Raw genomic sequence first — 16,487 nt, forward strand, 5'->3', positions numbered from 1 at the left:
GTTATATCAATGGTTTTGTTGTTAATAAGGTCGATGAAAAGCTTCAGCTAGCCTAAGTCTAAACTGCATATTTTCCCAGGACACATCTTTTTACCATCTGTAGGCTACCAGGAGTGCCACTCCGTTCGTTTGGTGCTACAATATTTACGTTAAATCTTTTAGCATAATATTGCCAACATTTGTTATCTTAATTATTTACAGGTAAATTAAAGACGTTTTGGTTTTTTTATTTTTTCCCTTTTATTTTCTTTGTTATTGTATGTGTGTGTCTTGCTGTCGGTCACCCCTCTTGAGGGATATGACCAAGGTAGATAGATGGATAGATAGATAGATAGAAATTAAAGAAGCTAAGCTCCTTAAGTAGACATTGCTATGACTACATCCCTTTGTACAACGCAGCCAAGAGCTAACGTTAGCTAGCGTCAACCTAACAATAGAGATGTTAACCTTAAAAATCACTTGATTTTTCTCCAGCAAAGTGACAATTTGTTGCCTGAAATACTATGTTGAATTACCTTAGAACAGACGTAGACATCTTTGTTTACGTTATTCACGTTGAGTGAGCTGCGATCCATCGCATAACCTTATTAAACTTGTCTCGATTTAGATGTGGCTTGGGAAAGAGTAAAAAAAAAATACACTTTATTGCCCAGACTCTCGTATCACATCTAACAATTGATTGTCCCTATGGTTTTTAGGTTTATCCCCCCCTGCAGCCTATGCGTTTCCCACCCCCCCTGCCATCTTATCAGAGGCAGCCCTATACCAGACCCCCCTGCTGGCCGCACCCAGGCCTCATCAGGTAGCCCACAGCCCTGCCTTGGCCTACTACCCCCCTCAACCTCATCTCTACATGAACTACACAGCTTACTATCCCAGGTATGCAAGTAATTTGACATTTTACTCTCTCCCTTATGACGACAGCAGTAGCTCAGGCGCTAAGCAGGTAGGCGCCCTGTATGACTGACTCCGCCATCTGTGTGCGTGCCTGCGTGTGTGTGTGTCTGTGTGATATTTTAACTTGCTTTGGAGGTCTTCAGTGAATCAATGCTTTAGAAATGCAGTCCATTTAACTAACTTGACCGAAAATGTTTTTTATTTGTCTATATCAAACTGGGCAAAAGCATTGCAAATTGTAATTATTTCTCACAAATACACATTTAGGTATCATCAATGCCAGACCGTGCAGTTTACACTTACATGTTCACTGCAATCTGAATTAGTGATGTTATGTATGTCAACGTACTGGGTAATTTAGATACTTTTTTCGAACTGACTTCTGAGTTGTTGACTTAAAATATGTTGAGCCTACAATTCTCCTAGTACTGAAATCAATCTTTTGTTTCACTTACTTTGTACCACTAGCAGGCTGTCTGATATTGAGAAGCAAATACGTGTCTGTACGATGTCACCAGTCACTGAAATACGTCATGCCACATATCATTGGAAAGCTTTAAACACTTGGGATTCAGGATATGACCATTTCACAATGTACTCATCACAAAAACATCAAGATCAGTCTAAAACAAAATACCCGTAAACTGTTTAAAAGGGTAGCTCACAAAGACGTAAAGAGTCTTGTGAATCCAACCGTGTAAAATATTTACTCCAAAACCCTCCGTGGTGCCAACAAATTGTTTAATTATCTGCTAAAAGGCATCACTGCATCGTTGGACGAGGAGAGAGACCAGCCTGTTTGTTTCCTGAGGAAGATTATTTGCCCGGGCTTCTTCACCAGGCGGCAAGTGTTAGTAGACTAGGAGAGGTCTGAAGTGATGCGAGGGTCCAGGAACTTGATTTGTTCCACACTCTCCACCACTTTTGCGTAGTTGTAGTTCCTCGATAGTGCGGGAAGCATATGTTCAATTTTTGTTTTGTTTTGTTTTTTGAATCTTTTTTTTTCCGCGAATGAGTTAACCAGCAATAACCAAAGCGCAAAATAGCGTGGTCTATGAATTAAGTTTTTTTTAAAAAGTGTGCAATTTAAGAAATTCGTCCTATTAGAACTTTATGCCCATCACAAGCATTTGAAATGGTTACCGATGCTTTTGGTCCCTCCGCAGCCCCCCAGTTTCCCCCTCCACAGTCAGCTACTTCACAGCCCCCCCACCAGTGGCAGTGGCAGCTCAGCCACATCATGCAGCTGCTGCAGCCGTTTCGTCCCCGGTGCTTCCCCAACACGGAGCTCTGGTGCGGATGCAGGGCCTTCCCTACAACACCGGCGTTAAGGACATTCTCAGTTTCTTCCAGGGATACCAGGTCAGTACATTTCTCTTAATTCTTGAATTATTTTGAAACAAGACACTTGAGGACCCACCATCCCACCTTAATGACGAGCTGTGACCAATATCAAGAAAAAAAATGCACGTCTGAAATTTTTGGAATTAAAATATTGTGCTATTAAAGCGGATATAAAGTGATCCCTCGGTTCTCACCGTTAACGGGGACCAGAACCACCTGCTAAAAGTGGAAATCCGCAAAGTGGAAAGGATCACGTCGTAATAAAAGCCCCCAAGGTCAAATTTACCTCAAGATGACATCCTTACCAAGCAAGCGTATACAATTGTAACAAAATAACAACGTCAGATCTCAAGATAAAAACACACAATGTAGAATTGCAGTTAAATAATTGGTTTTATTGTCCTTATACAAAAGTAAAACCAAATAGGAGGGCTTTTCCTTTCAAATAGAGCGCCCTCCCTAATCAGTCCCTGATGTCTGCAGAACACAATACGTTTATCAGTTACAAAAAGGCATAATAAATTTAATTAGAAATCCATGAAGGAGTGAACCAGCGATAACTGAAGCATGAAGTAGAGAGGGTTTTTTGTATTACAATATACAGTAATCAGTGATTTCTCAGTCACTAGGGACCTGAAGCCTCAGCAAAAAGTCAAAATCTGCAAAGTGGGAAGGGTCACACCTTCATAAAAGCCCCCAAGGGGGAAACTTACCTCAAGGTGACATATTTACCGTCTGAGAATATACCTCATCTCATCTCACTAGCTGCACCGCTTATCCTCAGTAGGGTCGCGGGGGTGCTGGAGCCCATCCCAGCAATCATCGGGCAGTGGGCTGGGGACACGCTGAACTGGTTGCCAGCCAATCGCAGGGCACACAGGTACAGACAACTCGCTTGCTCATTCACACCTAGGGACAATTTGGACTGGCCAATCCACCTGAAATGCATGTCTTTGGAATGTGAGAGGAAACCGGAGTGCCCGGAGGAAACCCACGCAAGCACGTGGAGAACATACAAACTCCGCACGGTAGCTGGATTTGAACCCACACAGGAGGTTCCCAAGACCTTAGAACTGTGCCGCACACGTGCTGCCCTGAGAGTATACCACTGTAACAAAATAACAACTTCAGATCTACAGATAAAAACACACAACACAGAATTCCATTTGAATAATTGGTTTTATTGTCACTATACAAAAGTGCAACACGATTGGAGGGCTTCTCCCTTCAGAGTAAAAAAAGCGATTTAAAGAGAGGCTTCACGCTACCATCAGGTAACCTTGACTTCAGCCAGGTCTTCGCGATGGATAAAGTAAAACTGTCTCCAACAACAAGTTGTAGCTCCAGGTCATCAGTTTCATGGGAAATGGATCTGACGTTAATTAGATACAGGCTTGTGAAAGTTGTTCGCTTAGCCGTAGCAGTAGGCCGAACTTTATCTCCCAATGGCGGCTCAGTCACTTCCCAGACCCGATAACAATCCAGGGGGCACCTGCAGATGATCACAAGCTTTTATGACTTCCCTCAGTCACAGCCCGCATTAAGTAGAGTCAAGTCAGATTTATTTGTATAGCCCTTAATCACAAGATGTCTCAAAGTACTGCACAGGATTACAATAACACCATTGCTTGATCTTAAACTAACATGCGGACAAGCACTGAAAACCTCAGCATGAGGAAAAAAGAAACCTTGAGAAGGGGCCTCACAAGTTGTAATCCCCCTTCCATGATGACCAGCGTGCAATAGATTTTGCATTGGCTAATGGTACACAAAACATAGTAAACGTCTATAAAAGAAAACAATAGGTAGTATGTTGACATTTGTCCAGAAAGTGCATGACCGAAACGACGCCTCAAGCCTGTAAAATAGTCCAAAAAGTCCATAACAGCAAGGACGCAGCTTCCCATTCAGATTCAGATTCAGATCTACTTTATTGTCATTCTAGTACACGTGTATACAGAACGAAATGTCGATACATCTGACCCGCACAGTTTCCTTGAATGTACAGATATAAGTAAAAGTTGTATTGTATTATGGCTACGTATAGTATTTTACCATAGTGCCGATAGTGCAAGAGGAGTAGCTAACCAGATGTGCAAAATGGGCAGTCAGGTTAACAAGTCAGGTAAACAGTAACATTAACACTGTAACAATAACGCTGTAAGTACAATAGTGCAGAGAGCAAATGTGCAAGGAGTGGCAAGCTATAAAGAACTGCCAGTAGTGCAAAAAGTCAGATTAGCAGCCGTTTAGATTTAGGTTAACTATATGTTAGATTGACCATTTAACAGTCTAATGGCCAGGGGGACTAGACTACTGCGGAACCTGGTGGTCCTGCACCGCACACTGCAGTACCTCTTCCCAGAGGCTAGCAGAGTGAACAGTCCATGATGGGGGTGAGAGGGGTCCCCGATAATGTTCTTAGAATGGGATAGGCAGCGCTTCTGGCCAATGTCCTGAATGGAGGGAAGTGTAGTCCCGATTATTTTCTCTGCTGTCCTCGTTACCCTCCTCACACTACCCCAGTCGGTAGCGCTGCAGCCTCCACACCACACAGAGATACAGCTGGTCAGGATACTCTCTATGGTGCCCCTGTAGAATGCGATGAGGGAAGGTCGGGGCAGGTGGGCTCTCCTCCTCCTCTATGCAGGCGTTGGCATGCTTCAGGTCCAGACGCTGGTTCACTGACTCATTTCAAATTGTCCTTTTCCCTCATATAACCACCATCCAGGCAGTTAAAAAAAAGACAGGAAAAGAAAAATATTAAGTGGGAATCAATCATAAGCTATTGAATAGAAGTGGGTCATAAGTCTAGATTTAAAAACTTCCACTGATGTTGCAGATCTCATCTCCGGAGGCATTAGCCTTTATGGGCCTGTTGGTTAAATTGGAGATGACCTCCTGTTTTTTCGAATATCTTTAGCGAGTAGTAACCAAATCGAATGATAACTGACACATTGGTTAGCCAATAAAATCCCCAACATATATTTATATGCCAATTTCCCGGGATGAATTCAAATCAGAACCCTTAAAAAAATGTGTGCAACGCCGTTCGTAATTTATTTTACGCACCATTATTATGCGCAAGTGGGCACAATCATTGATTGACTACAAGTCAAACATTAAAAAAAAAAACATTTGATTGCAAAAAATAATCATAATTCAGGCGAGATAATAAACTATTTCTGTGTGTTCCAACTCATGTTACTCAATGTTTAGCACTTGCAGTGATTATTTCAGTTTGGGACAGAACTTCAGTCAATATTCTCCAAACAGTTCAACAACAGCATTCAATTTACTTCGGGCACGTCTTCAATTGGGATTTTAAGCAAATTTTACAGAAACTTTGAGGGGTTATAAAAAATCGATGTATTCTTGTAGATCATTAACCAAAACGTTCAATATGAAAATTAAATAATTACTTTTGAAATTGTAATTGGTTAATTTGCATATTGCATTTTAAAATGAAAGTGTATTTAACACTTTATCTTTTTCATAGATCATTATTAGTAACTGAAAAAAGCCAGTCCGTGGACCGCAAAAGGGCCACATATGCAGTAGTTTGGACTAATCTGTGGCATTTTTTTTCTGTTAGCTAGAAGCTATTTTTTTGTATGCATTTACATTCATTCATTCCAGCCGCCTTTCCTTTAAAGTAAGGTTTCTCAACTGAAGTGGGTCACGGACCCATTTTTAGAGGACCGCTATTGTGAAGAAGAAGAAAAAAACTGTCGGTTACACTCCTGGACACTAGATGGAGATGATGCCCTGCTCGATCAATCATTTCCTCTGTGAGGGACAACATCTCCCTTTTATTGCAATTTTGTTGATTTTATTACCTTTTTCTGCCCGTAGAAAGTTAGTGATAACGGGAAGGGAAAGTGGATAATGGCGACAAAGATGGAGTCAAAGAAGGAAACGATTGCAAATTTGTACTGGAGGTCCCTGTGCTACATGAAGTTTATTTTGGTTATTTTGGTGATTTTGTTTTTGGGGGAAAATGTGGCTATTTTATTCTCTCAGTAATTTAATTTGATACATTTGAGAAGTGGAATTGTTTTTCCTAATTTGGGTCACACTTTGCAATTAGGGCGGGATGGCTGGTCCTCAAGTCAGACCACTGCACTCAAGGGCCACAGAGTTCATTTACATTATTCATCTTTTTATGCTTTGAGAATCCAAGGCCAACCTTTGCTCTCATAACAAGTGACGGTATTGCTTTATATGTATCTTTTGCTTGATTTTAGTGTTTTGCAGCGTAAAGCACGTTTTATTATAAACTGTATCAGGCTGACTTGGTGGGTTTTATAACGCTGTTGTGTAGTACGCCCCCGAGGAGTACGGCAACGTGGTTCAGATGAGCGAACAGGCCCGGAGTCTGATTCAGCCTAAAGAATGGCTCTGTCTGTAGGGGCCCCATCCCAAAGGTAAGCGGCCTCCGAGGGCAAGGGCTGAAGTCCTGTCGCCTGCATGCACGCCAAATAAATCCTTGCTTCCCTCTTGGAGGAATTCTTTGCTGAAAAGGGGTTGGTTTTGATAACAGGTGGCGCCCCTTGCTGGCTTTTTAATGAATGGATCTGACTGGGAAGGTTTCCAGGAAGACAAAGTGTCATTTAGAAATGTGTACTAAAAATGTATTTGGCTGAAATATCAGTCATACTTAATTAGGCTTGTGTTTGTCAAAAAAAAAAAAAAAAAAAAAAAATATATATATATATATATATATAAAATAAAGCTACGATATTATTTGAATTAAAAAATAATAAAAATCTTCAAAATGTGAAATTTTTCTGGAAAAAAATTGCTTACCTTAAATTATTTGTCAATGCCACTTCTCAAAATACAGTCTCAGGCTTGATAAAGTACTAATCACACCAATTTTCATGTGAAGCAAAACACTGCTGTAATATTACGTATTTTATCCAAATTTAGACAATTCAACTGAAAATGTCTGCATCCTTATTAGTGATTCCATACACTATATAAACACAAAAAAAATGCCGCCATTTGCATGTTTTGTGATGAGAGTAACTCCTGAAATCAAAGTCTAAGCTCCTGTGAAAATCTTCTACTCTTAAAGGGACAGTGTGTAATATTGTCTGTTAGTGGTCCAAAAAACTTTCACTTGGAATAAAAAACATTGTTTTAAATACTGGGAAAAAATACCTGAACTATCGTGCCAATGTTAAATTTGATAAAAATAAAAAAATCATGGGTCCCGGAATGTGTATTGTCAAGAGGTTTGGCATCCAAAGTCAAACAAGTCAAACTTGGACACAAGACATCCCAGAGTTTGTTGAAAATGTATAAAATGAACTCTTGGTGTGTTTGTAACATCGATTTCTTAAGGTCTTCTAAACGGAGTATATCTTGTCTGCCATGTGAAAGTAAGAGATTTTTGCCCAATAAACAATACTGCATGGTTAAGCACTTTTTGTAGAAGTACAATAATTACCTTTGTTTCCTTCGATCTTTTTCTTTTCAATGTTACATTTTTCATTTCTTAAAGTGCCAGTCTTTAATATTTGACCAATAAATGGCACTCTTGTCTAATGTGAACAAAAAACAGTGCCACAGCAAGACGTCAGAGGAGCATGGCGGCGACCTAAGTAGGTATTCCACTATGTTTAGGAAATACACATTTCTCGACCAATGATTTTATATATTTTTTAATTTACATTTGAGACTCTTTGTGATTATGGGCTTTACAAATAAACATTACTTGACTACATTGGTATGGTAGTTCAAGTATTTTTGTCAGGTATCAAATCAATGTTTTTGTACCACTAGGAAGCACTAAATACTGCACACTGTCCCTTTAAACAAAGTTCAGTCATATTTTTCTAATATGTTTATTTTGTCCTTATTTGGAGTAATCAAAAACTAATTGATAGAAATCAAGGAACAATACTGCAATAATATGGTATTTGGAATATGTTACTAATTACATATTTTAACAGATAACTAGTAACTGAATCCAATTACTGGTACATTTTTTAAAGAAACCCTCCAAACGCTGCGTGTCAGTCATGACATAGCACAGGCTAATTTAGCTTGTATTAATTTGTGGCCGAACACATCCTCTCCAGCTTATTCTTTTCTCCTTTATCGAATGCTAGCTAGCTAACCAAACTAATGAAAATAACCTGCTGCCTCCCTCTTGCTTGCAGTGTGATCTCTCCTTCCGTCTCGCTGGCCCCCCCTTGTGTTTTGCATGCTCTGGGTTAGAGGTCTGCAACCTATGGCTTGCCAGCCAGATATGCCCTTTGAATGAGAACATATGGCTCTTGAATAAATTTAGTGTTCCAATCATAATGAGGGCTGAGATTAGTGCGTGCATATTGGACGTAACACTCGCAGTCTGATTAGTTCAGTCTGCTATGTAAAGGGCACAGCTTACAGCCAAGGTGTCACACCAATAGACCAAGTTTTGCCTGTATGTTGTTAAATTATCTTCTATATGAAAGCTCACAAATCAGTGTACGCTCACTGTTGAGACACTCTATGATGATAACCCACAGAACAAACTGTAAACGCCCAAAATGCTAGCCAAGCACACAGAGCAATTTGATTGGGTGAGTAGAGCTATGCACTCAGTGCCGTCTGCACCGAAGGTAAACGGCCATTATCCTCCAGTATTTCGTGACATGTTACAAAAGAACTCTGCTTTCACCTTTTTTTAAAACTGTTTTTATGAAGGTCAAAATGAACCTCAACAATCTTAAGTAACTGCGGGAGGGAGACAAGTTTTAAGTGGTATATTTTTTGATAAGGGACTCTGGCTCTAGCATTATTCTTATTTCTTAAATTTTATCAAATCATCTAACCCAGGGGTCTCAAAGCTTTTCTGAGCAAATCACTTTTTTTTTTTACTAATCTTGGTAGTTAACTAAAAGGTAAACAGGTAAAAAACTAAAAGGGAGCTAGATAGCTAGCTAAAAACGTAAAAAGCCAACTAAATAGCCAGATACAAAGCAAGTAAAAACGGCTCGCCCAAATGTATCTTCATAACTTGCAAAAAAATTTAAATGTTGGCTGGATAGCTTGTTAAATAAAATAAAAGGTAGGAAGATAGCTAGCTACAAATGTGTACATTTGTTTGCTTAATTGCTGTATAAAACCCATGAATTGGAATTTAGTTTGTTGCATTTCCTGTAATATGATGAATCAATAAAAAGATTAAGAAATATGTTTAATAAACAAAAAAAAATTAATTGCTGAAAAACAATTATCAATACTTGATTAGATTTTTTTTGTCTATTAAACCATGAAGTGGTTTGTTGATTTGTTAGAATTTCTAAAATAACTTATGTTAGTACTACTTTATTAATATTATTACTGGGTTAATTATTGGAAGTCTGACAGATCAATTAAATAGAAAATCACACCATCGAGCCATTTCAGAACAAGTCTACGAGCACCTCAACTGTCCTTTGGGGGCACCACGTTTGAGACAACTGATCCAACATCACCCGGTGAAATATAATGCTCTGAGAAATTCTCTCCTGTCTGGAGAGCGGGTTTGGCGGTTTTGCTGTATTTTGTCTTAAGAAAAATCCAAATACATTGCCATTCTGGTTCTTTGGGTGGAAAAGGGTCCCGTCCCCGGCTTCAGGACATGTGCCACGGCATTCGGGTGCGAATGCAGCGTTTGATTTCCCTCCTGTTCTTCTGTTTTGCGCGCAGCTTCAGCCGGACGCCGTCCTCGTCCTGTACAACTTGAGCGGGCAGTGCAGCGGCGAAGCTTTCGTGACTTTCCCCAGCGAGGAGGCGGCGTGTCGGGCCGTGGCCGAGCGCTCCGGCCACGCCTTCTACGGGCAGAGGGTCCACTTGGCCTTTTGCAACTGAAGCGCAACCCCCGTTCCACCCAACCCCGGCGGCCCCCCAAAAAAACGTACAAAAAGCATTTAGTCCGCACTTGAACTTTAAATCTTTTTTTTTTGTTTTTTTGCCCTGGTCGACAATTTTTGCCAGTTTGAGCAAAAGCAGCCAAATAGCGTAAAATAGGAAAAGAGAGAAAAATGAGCCGCGGTTTTATATATGTACGCCTGGTGTCGCCAAAACCAGGCGCTACTTGTAAAGCAACTAAAGCTGTATCTCTTTCGGTCTCTCTTTTTTTTCCATTTCAGTCTATTCTTTTCTCTTTCTCCTTTTTTTCTTTATTCCTTACCCTCTCTTTTCTCTTTCCATTTCGGTCACACTTTCACTCTCTCCCTTTTTTTTCACACTCACTATTTTTCTCTCTTTGACTCTCCCTTTGACTTCTATTTTTTCTTTGTTTCTTTCTCTTCCCCTCTTTTTTCGATATTATGATCTCTCTTATCTCGTACCTTGTCTACCTCTCTCTCCCTCTGTCTTTCTCTCTCTGTCTCTCACTCTGTCTCTCTCCATCTTACTGTCTCTTATTGTCTCCCTTGTTCTCTTTATCTTTCTCTTTCCTTCTGTTTCTCTTTGTCTTTCTTTCTTTTAAATCTACTAGGGTGGCCCCTGTGGTATTCATTTTCTAGCACGTGGCGTTCAGCTAAAACGAGTTTGACACCCCTGCCCTAAACGAGAAACTTTGTTTTGTGTGACAAAACTATTGACAATTTCAGTTTTCCCTTTCCACCAAAACGTGCCTTGAATATCCAGACTGCAAATCTGGCACTTTTGTCAGGCCTCCAATCCCCGGAGTTATAACTACTATAGAATTTTTCCATCCTCCACTTTTTTTTTGTCTCTGCTATACATAGATATATATATACACATATTATCTAATTGTGAATAAGAATGTGAACAATAAAGTGGTATTGATGATTAAGTCTGTCTGTGTGCGCTCCCTTTACTATGTGTAATACATTTTCTGTTGTGCGAAAGCCCCAACGGGTGTTCTAGAGCAGTGGTTCTCTGACACTCATAGGCAATGTCTCCTAATGTCATTAGAACCAGGTTTGGAAGAGCTGTTGTCAAACCAGAGACTGGACTTGTAAAAACGGGTTTAGTAAGAAAACACAGAGTTCAGTGTTTCATTAAGTGTTAGCGTAACAGAAATAGAAAACCGGTCATTTTGTTTTGAGTTATAGTCATGCAGTGAAATGTTTATTTAAACCTGCTTTCATTTTGAAGAAAGGGAAATGTGGTGGAATGTGTCGATATGTAACGTTTTATTGTGAAAAAGACCACCGGAAGTAAAAGTGATGTTATTGTGTGCAACCTGTGTTGGGAATCGCGCTGAGGCGAATTAAAAGCGCACGGAGTTGCTCCTCTTTGTGTCGCTTAACCCCAAAACACATATTTGATCACTCTTGTTTTTGATAGATAGATGGATACTTTATTCATCCCCGTAGGGAAATTCACACTTCCAGCAGTATCCTTGTGTTGATTATTAACAGATGAACAGGATGCCCTCTGGGTGCTATGTTGTAGTTTAGCAAGAGTGGAGTGGATGACGTCACACGCTAGGCCAAAAGTTTGACGTCCCTGCAGCAGATGGAAATCTTTGTGCCCAGGGTTACACCACCCCGTGTTCACGTAAATCGCGAGTCCACCTTCTCTCCGCTTCCCGCAGGCTTTTGTGTCTCTGTCTGCCCTAACGGCGCTGAAGCTGGGTAGCTCCACGTTAGCGTCCGAGATGCTAGACGTTAGCCACGTTTCCGTAAAACACAGCAAACTGCACTCCCTGTACGCTTTGATGGTTTTCACCAGCACAACCAGTTCGTCGGACTTATTTGGTAGAGAGTTCACATTTACCATGATTACTGATGGTACGAAGGCTTATAACGCCGCTAGCTGCTTAGCCTTCACTTTAGCTCCGGCTCTGCAGCCCCGATAGGGCTCCCTCATCACGCCGGGACGAGAATTCTTCAGGGCAAGGAGTTGATTCCTCGAATAAACGCATTTTTGTGCGTTAAAACCCATAACGATAGGATAGAAAGTAATCCAAAGCGTAGTTGTCAAACGGGACGAAAAACACTGAAGATAGAAGCAGACAATTAAAACAAATAAATTACAGGAGCAAAAATGTTACATTGTTTAATTATTAAGTTATTACATTGAAATAATTTGCGAATTATGCGACAGTCAAACTTTTTACCAATATTATACTTGCTCTCAAATAGTGCGATTAAACACATCTGTTTCGTACAACCAACTACACAAAATCCACAAAATATTACGATTATGTTACAAAAGATACTTTTGGGGAGAGGAAATATGTCGGGGATTTGGTCAAATAGGATAATGCCGCTGTCTTTTTGAGAGAAAAAGAGACTGCAGGCACTGAACCATGACAGAAATAGGGTAAAAATGGCCTAAATCAAACCAAACAAAAACATCACGACAGCTGGAAATTTAATTCCTCAGAAAATCACCTATCCGGTGAGCTATTTTCAGAACCAGTCCACTACTGGTTTCAAGACTATTTGTAGAGCAATTTTCAATAAATTGCCATCCAAACTGCTGTCTAAAAACATTCAGTGGTCAATAAATAAAAATCAAGTGAGCTGTCGAGAAAAGTGCAATTGTGAAGTACATTGGACATAAGGAGGGCAAGTGGAAGAAAGGAAGAACGCTGTGGCGCTTCCCCTATTAAAGAGTTGTCACGGTCAACGGAGGCGGGTTCTGTGACCGGTTTGGGTTCCTGTCAATACTTTTCAAAATCAAGTTATTTAATTGGTTGATTAATTGTTAAAAGGCTCATTTTGTTTCGACACGCAGTAAAATAAATCCCTGGCATGAAACATGACACAGATGAAAGTCAAAAATCTTTTGATGACAAATAATAATAATAATAATAATAATTTCCTTGTATTGTCATTCTGTGTAACAATGTACACAGAACGAAATGTCGATTGCACCTGACCCGTTGTAGCGAGCCGATGCAGCCGCAGCCAACAGAGGGCGCCGCCGACCACTTTTTAAGTCTTAGGAATGACTCGGCCGGGGCGCGAACCCGAACCTCCCAGTCTCAAAGCGGGCGCCTTACCATCTAGGCTACTGAGCTGGATGAGTACTTAATTGTTTCAAATCTTTATTAAACTACTTGACTGTTTTTTTGGGGGGTTTGGTTTGGTTTGAACAATTTTATTGACACTGTTAACAGCAAATAATCAATGTGAGGTTTGAACAATTTTTCTCGACAATCTTAACAGCAATTGAGCATATTCACAATTTCGTCATATCTGACAATATGACGTTTTAACACTGTCTGGTCATTTCCTGTAGGTGGAGTTTTGAGTGGAGGCTGCTAACCTTGTGGCCAGGTTGTACTGTAAATCAGGGGTCAGCAACCTTTTCGGTGAGGAGTGCCACTTTTAAATTTCCTTGTAAATCAGTGTGCCACACCAAGATTCATGACTCGCACAACATTTCTTTATATACAACTGAGCTGTCATTTACACTAGTCTGAATATACAACATGGATAGACATTGAAATCGTATAACTGACCTATTTATCTAGCACTATTCTTATTCATCAAGAAACTAATATATGAAGGTGAGCAACGTGTGGAAAGGCCTGTAGACATCTATGACTTTAACTTTTGACCACAAGAATCAACCATTCTTCATCAACAATGAACTATAATCAAAAAACAGGTGATATGGACAGCTACCATACTATTCACCAAAAAGGCTTCTTTAATATATTCGCATTAAGTAAAAGATTTTCCGTGCTTTGCCATGCAGTGAGCAATGGCGTTTTTAGCAGTGACAATGGTTTTCAGGGTCTGTGTTTGTTTGCCGTACCTGGACACAGCGCGTTTTAATGTCTCCGCCTTGTCAGACTCGTCCTTGAATTCATGTTCATGATTCGTTATGTATTTGTTTAACACTTGATGTGCAAGGTACATCGCTCTCGAGGCATAATGCACAAACAGCACGATCATTTTTTTTTCTTTGCACAAAGTCTTTTGCCCACGCTGGCTGAAAAGAACGACATTTTTTTTGCTGGAGGAGTCGACACGATTAATTCATTTATCGTCCACCTGTGTTTTGTTGCCTGGGTTAAAACACGGATCTCTCCTCAGCGCACCGCAGACACACACTCACAAATGGAGCAGAGGAGGAGGGGCGCGACCGTAAAGCCTCTAAACAACACGGCACGCAACTGAAAATGTCTAAATTTCAGGTAAATGCGCTTGAAAAAAAAAAAAATGCGGTGCGCTTGTGTGCTACTGCTGGCGTGTCATAGGTTGCTGACCCCTGCTCTAAATAGTGAAGGAAAAAACAACAGGGCACTCTTTTTTTTTTTTTTTTAAATCTATTTTATTGATCGCAAACCTACAGCATGATGCAAGTTATTCCTTTTGAATAATTTCCAATAAGCACTGCAGTCTTAAAAATTACAAAAAAAGAAATAAAGAAACCAAACCTTTAACATACAAAATATACAACAGTTGACAATACGAGGCTTGGTAAACATCGGCTAAACATGCATTTCCCTTTTTTCATTTTCTGTACAAAACTGTATCCAGTAGAATAACGCAAGAAGGGCAAAGAAAAACAAAAAATAAACAACCTCAACGTTATATCAAGCGTGTCGTCTTTTTAAATCACAATACATATCCACAAGCCATTTTTTGTTAGCTTTTCATGTCGTAGGAATGACATCAATTTGAAAAATAAGTATCAAAAATAGAGTGGAGTACAATCTTTTATTTTTTTGTGGATAAATGGGAACACAACACACCCTATTGTTCGCTCTTTGGTTGCGGCCGACACTTTTGTGATTTGTTTTGAAGCCTTGAAAAACAAACAACAAAACGCTTTGTCCCGCCCCCTAGGGGGAAAAAATAGAACAGCACACACACGACTATAGAGTTAAGGCATCGTCAGGAAATTTGTATTCTGCTGCTGTGAAGTTAATGTAACTCCTTTGCCACATTCATTTTACCTTGCATAGCCTTACACACAAGGTTGCTTTGAAATACATTGTCTAGCGAAAGTATTGCCCCCTCAAGAACTATGTGTCATATTACCATATTTTAGGCTTCAAACTTGTAGCCAAATAAACTGAAAATATGTCCAAATAATCAACAACATGTGAGACACAATCATGAACTGAATCCAAATAATTCCTAAATTGTAGATGTCGCAAAAGTATTGGACCCCTGTTCAATCAGTTCAGCTAACTGACTCCAGAAGTTCCCTGATGGTTTCTGAATGATCCAATGTCGACCTAAGTGACTAACAATGACAGAGTGTACTTGTGTGTTGTTAACTCTCAATAATTTGTGTATTTAATAGCTTGGACAAGTCTGGGTCACCAGTGACTTCCACGAAAGGAAGATTGGTGATGCTGGGAAGACAGATGACCCTCAGGAAAGACTGGCACAGGTGTGAGGCTAGCAACCCCCACCCACAGCACTCGGAAGAGAGCACCTATTATTTCTGTGGAACAGAACAATGAGCAATAACCCCAGAGTCTCCCGAGATGGGTTTGGGGGGACAAGAGAAGCAGCAGGACGGCTTCAACAGTAATGGTAATGGTAGGAACACAGACGACGAGATGGCTCACGCTGACCACACTAACTGGGGGTGCTTGAGAAGTAAAGTGTCACTGTGGGAAAATTTGCAAAAATGCAAGGGGCCTTCAGACACATCAACTCAGGACCATTTGTGTGAAAGGGTCAAACAGATGCAGCGCATAGTGGAGAATCCATTCAGGAAGCACCCCAGAGTACAGAAGACCTCTCTGCCTCTGTCGCACCCCTCCACCGCAAAGTCCCTTCTCACACTTCCCTGGTGGGGGAAGCCTCTGGAATAAGAGGGCGAAGTTTAGCTGGGAACCAACTGGAGGGCGTTGTGGAAGAAGTAGCACTCATTTGTGTATGGAATAGTTCACATTAAATACACCTGCTCTGTGATGGGCTCAGAGGTACTGATTGGCTAAGTGAAGCAGCCTGAAGCAATTCCATTTTGGGTGACGTGACATCCATTGCTTCAATATGTTTCATTCGTTTCTTACTGACATCTGCTGGAGTAAAGGAATACTGCAGCTGTGTTATTGTGACTTAGAAATGACGTCCTGATGAATCAATATTAAATCTTGGGATTCTTTGTTTTTTCTCAATAAATAAAGACATCAATGCATGCGTACAATTTTTAAGGGATACCCAAATTCTTAAATATACTAAATGTGTTTCATGAAATTTTGTCACGACGGTGGCGCAGAAACTTCCAACGGATTGTAATGAAAATATTTTCTCAGGAGGTAAAGCGCTCGTCTTGGGATCAAGAGATCGGTGGTTCGATTCCTGGCTCCTCCG

General features: G+C 40.4%; 1 protein-coding gene across 5 annotated transcripts in view; it reads left to right on the plus strand.

Moving 5' to 3' along the window:
- The window catches only part of esrp2 (epithelial splicing regulatory protein 2), a 57,419-nt gene extending 41,217 nt beyond the window's left edge, over nt 1-16,202 (plus strand). For 3 of the 5 annotated variants that reach the window (XM_088334676.1, XM_088334678.1, XM_088334677.1), the window contains 3 exons: nt 699-879; nt 2,064-2,259; nt 9,928-10,124. In XM_088334676.1, coding sequence (XP_088190802.1) covers nt 699-879; nt 2,064-2,259; nt 9,928-10,089 — 539 coding nt within the window. In that variant the 3' untranslated portion in view covers nt 10,090-10,124. Of the gene's footprint in view, nt 1-698; nt 880-2,063; nt 2,260-6,565; nt 6,669-9,927; nt 10,125-15,465 lie in introns of those variants that run through there. The other 2 variants (XM_088334681.1, XM_088334680.1) reach the window with 2 other exon arrangements.
- Nucleotides 16,203-16,487: the final 285 nt, after the last annotated feature.

This window comes from Urocampus carinirostris, chromosome 4 (assembly GCF_059441175.1).
Source record: "Urocampus carinirostris isolate Australia breed hairy pipefish chromosome 4, RoL_Ucar_1.0, whole genome shotgun sequence".
In the NCBI taxonomy this organism is placed as follows: domain Eukaryota; kingdom Metazoa; phylum Chordata; class Actinopteri; order Syngnathiformes; family Syngnathidae; genus Urocampus; species Urocampus carinirostris.